This window comes from Piliocolobus tephrosceles, chromosome 8 (assembly GCF_002776525.5).
Source record: "Piliocolobus tephrosceles isolate RC106 chromosome 8, ASM277652v3, whole genome shotgun sequence".
Lineage (NCBI taxonomy): Eukaryota > Metazoa > Chordata > Mammalia > Primates > Cercopithecidae > Piliocolobus > Piliocolobus tephrosceles.
Genome location: NC_045441.1, coordinates 5,484,128 through 5,487,478, shown reverse-complemented (window position 1 = coordinate 5,487,478; position 3,351 = coordinate 5,484,128). Strand labels below are relative to the sequence as shown.

Below are 3,351 nucleotides of genomic sequence, written 5' to 3'. Positions count from 1 at the left end.
AAAAAAAAAAAAAAAAAAAAAAAGATACAGTCGGTCAGATGGTGCAAAAATCTATGGAGAAACACACAGGATGAGAGGCAAGTTTCGGGGTGTATGTGAAGGTAGAGAGGAGGCGACGCTATTCCATGAGGGGTACTCAGGACCCCTTTTGCACAGGAAAGACAGTGGGAAGGGCAAATGCAAAAGTCTGCCGGGGGGAACGTGCTAGGCCGGCATCGGGAGGCCGGGTGGCTGGAAAAGAGCGTGCAGACGGCAGAGGGGGTCTAGGAACGAGCTCAGAAAAGAGGCAGAGGCCGCTTGAGCCCTTCCTGCCTCCCTTGCGCTCCAGCTGCTCCCCAGGTGGAGCCACATCCAACATGGCGGCCGCCTGGAGCCCGCCTGCGGGCGAACGGAAGTGCGTGTCGGCGGGCGCCGGAAGTGACGAGAGCCCGATCCCTGCGGGGTCTCGGTTGAGCCGTGGACGCGCCGGCTTCGAGCATCCCTAGCCGGGCAGGTGGGAGGCCCCGGGGTTGCGGCTCCCGCTGCCGCGGCTCGGCCCCGCCAGCGACATGGCCAGCTCCGGAGAGGTACTGTCCGCGCCTCTCTCCTCTCTGCTTCTGCCTCGGCGGCCTCGGTCCCCCTGGGTTCTTCCATCCCGACCTGGGTTCCCTTGCATCCTTTCTATCCCGACGCCTACCCCGCCCGTCCTTCCCATCCCGACCCTGGCCTTGCCCCTGCCCTCGTCTTTCCCGCATGCTGTCCCCAAGACTCCTACCCTGCCTCGGAAGGCACAAGCTGTCTTCCCCTTCGCTCGTCCATTCCTGATTGCCAGAGTTGCCCCCGTCTCTCCGTCCCCTGAGGGTCCAGGCTCCTCCGAGGCCCCTTTCTCAGTGCCCCGTTTCCTTGGCTGGGCCCCTGCAGCCCTGGGACATTCCCCCTCCGTGCCCACGTCCACTCCATCTTCTATCTCTGGATGCCCAGTTTCAGCCCCAACCCACTTCTCTCTGGAGCCTGCTTGCTGAATGACGTGGGGGGCGGGTGATGGAGGAAAAGCCATTTCATCTGGGGGACTTACGACGTACCCTGGAATTCTTTGCCATCACTCCCCAAATCTGGGTCCGATGGAGAAGCCCGCCGCGTCCCTGTAATGTGGTGCAAGGTATTGTCTCTGCAGACAGGGTTGTAGCGGGGACTCTAGACTCCGACTAGTGGCTTCCCGGTGATGCTTCCTGCCTATCTGTATGGACACCTAGGTTGGTATCTGTCACCTTTCAGGACTCAGATCGTTGGGTGCACTTCACAGATTTAGGAGCTTGCCTGGGTTCTAGGGAGCAGGAGTGAGAGGCTCAAGTGTCTTCCTCAGAGTGATGGGGCAGGGGTCTGTGGAGATGGCTGGGGTTCGCTGTGCTCACCGCCCCTCTTCGTTGGAAGTGAATTTGGCCTAGAAATGACCCCAGTGGCTTCTTCATTGACACGGAACGGTATATGGCCCAACTGCAGATTGATAAGATTGAAATGAAGATTCCAGTTAGCTGTGTGTGCTTGGGGTTAGGGAAGGAGGGTCCTGGTACCTTGGCCTTACAGAATTCCAGTTCAAAGGACCCTCTGTTCCTTTTGTTGTTTGTTTGTTTTTTGTTTTTGAGACAGTCTCACTCTGTCGCCCAGGCAGGCTGGAGTGCAGCGGTGCGATCTGCAACCTCTGCCTCCCCGGCTCAAGCGATTCTCCTGTCTCAGCCTGCCAAGTAGCTGGGACTACAAGTGTGCATCACAACACCTGGCTAATTTTTGTATTTTTAATAGAGACGGGGTTTTGCCATGTCTGCCAGGCTGGTCTCAAACTCCTGACCTCAAGTGATCCACCCACCTTAGCCTCCCAAAGTGTTGGGATTACAGGCATGAGTCACCGCACCCAGCTGGGCTCTGCTTATTTTTTGTTTGTTCCAGTAGCACTTCACATGGTTCAGTGCCTCTTTTTCTTTTTCTTTCTTTCTTTCTTTTTTTTTTTTTTGAGACGGAGTCTTGCTCTGTTTCCTAGGCTGTAGTGCAGTGGCGCGATCTCGGCTCACTACAAGCTCTACCTCCCAGGTTCACGCCATTCTCCTGCCTCAGCCTCCGGCGTAGCTGGGACTACAGGCGCCTGCCACCACGCCCAGCTAATTTTTTGTATTTTTTTAGTAGAGGCGGGGTTTCACCGTGTTAGCCAGGATGGTCTCAATCTCCTGACCTTGTGATTCACCTGCTTTGGCCTCCCAAAGTGCTGGGATTACAGGCGTGAGCCACCACGCCCAGCCTCAGTGCCTCTTTTTCTCGAGTATTAAAAATGATCCTGTCAGGGCATGGTGGCTTATGCCTGTAATTCCAGTACTTTGGGAGGCCAAGGTGGGCAGATTGCTTGAGCCCAGGAGTTCGAGACCAGCCTGGGGAACATGGAAACCCTGTCTTTACAAAAATTAGCTGGGCGCGGCAGCTCACGCCTGTAATCCCATCACTTTGGGAGGCTGAGTGGGCAGATCACGAGGTCAGGAGTTCGAGACTAGCCTGGCCAACATGGTGAAATCCCCATCTCTACCAAAAATACAAAAAAATTAGCCAGGCGTGGTGGCACAGTTGCAGTCCCAGCTATCCGAGAGGCTGAGGCAGGAGAATCCCTTGAACCCGGGCAACGGAGGTTGCAGTAAGCTGAGATCACGCCACTGCACTCCAGCCTTGGTGACAGAGCGAGACTCCGTATCAAAACAAAACAAAACAAAAAAACGAAAATTAGCTGGGTGGGGTGGTGTGCACCTGTAGTCCCGGCTACTGGGGAGGTTGAGGTGGGAGGATTGCTTGAACCTGGGAGGTGGAGGTTGTACTGAGCCGAGATCATAGCACTGTACTCCAGCCTGGGCAACAGAGTAAAACTGTGTTCTCCCTAAAAATGAAAAAACCAAAAAAACCCCACAAAAACTCTCTGGCTAGGCGTGGTGGCTCTTGCCTGTAATCCCAGTGCTGTGGGAGGCCAAGATAGGAAGATTGCTTGAAGCCAGGAGTTTGAGACCAGCCTGGGAAACATAACAAGATCCCATTTCTACAAAAATTACAAAATTAGGCCGGGCGCGGTGGCTCAAGCCTGTAATCCCAGCACTTTGGGAGGCCGAGATGGGCGGATCACGAGGTCAGGAGATCGAGACCATCCTGGCAAACACGGTGAAACCCCGTCTCTACTAAAAAATACAAAAAACTAGCCGGGCGAGGTGGCGGGCGCCTGTAGTCCCAGCTACTGGGGAGGCTGAGGTGGGAGAATGGCGCGAACCCGGGAGGCGGAGCTTGCAGTGAGCTGAGATCCGGCCACTGCACTCCAGCCTGGGCGACAGAGCGAGACTCCGTCTCAAA

General features: G+C 55.7%; 1 protein-coding gene and 1 long non-coding RNA gene across 2 annotated transcripts in view; one reads left to right on the top strand and one right to left on the bottom strand.

Moving 5' to 3' along the window:
* LOC113220091 overlaps window positions 1–369 on the bottom strand; it is a 15,821-nt gene extending 15,452 nt beyond the window's left edge. The window contains exon 1 of the long non-coding RNA XR_003307040.2: window positions 29–369. This is a non-coding gene — a long non-coding RNA (uncharacterized LOC113220091). The remainder of the gene's footprint in view (window positions 1–28) is intronic.
* A 54-nt stretch (window positions 370–423) lies between these two features.
* The window catches only part of LOC111533688 (F-box/LRR-repeat protein 18), a 16,109-nt gene continuing 13,181 nt past the window's right edge, over window positions 424–3,351 (top strand). Inside the window, exon 1 of the mRNA XM_026448776.1 lies at window positions 424–566. Within this exon, the coding sequence (XP_026304561.1) occupies window positions 549–566 (18 nt within the window). The 5' untranslated portion in view covers window positions 424–548. The remainder of the gene's footprint in view (window positions 567–3,351) is intronic.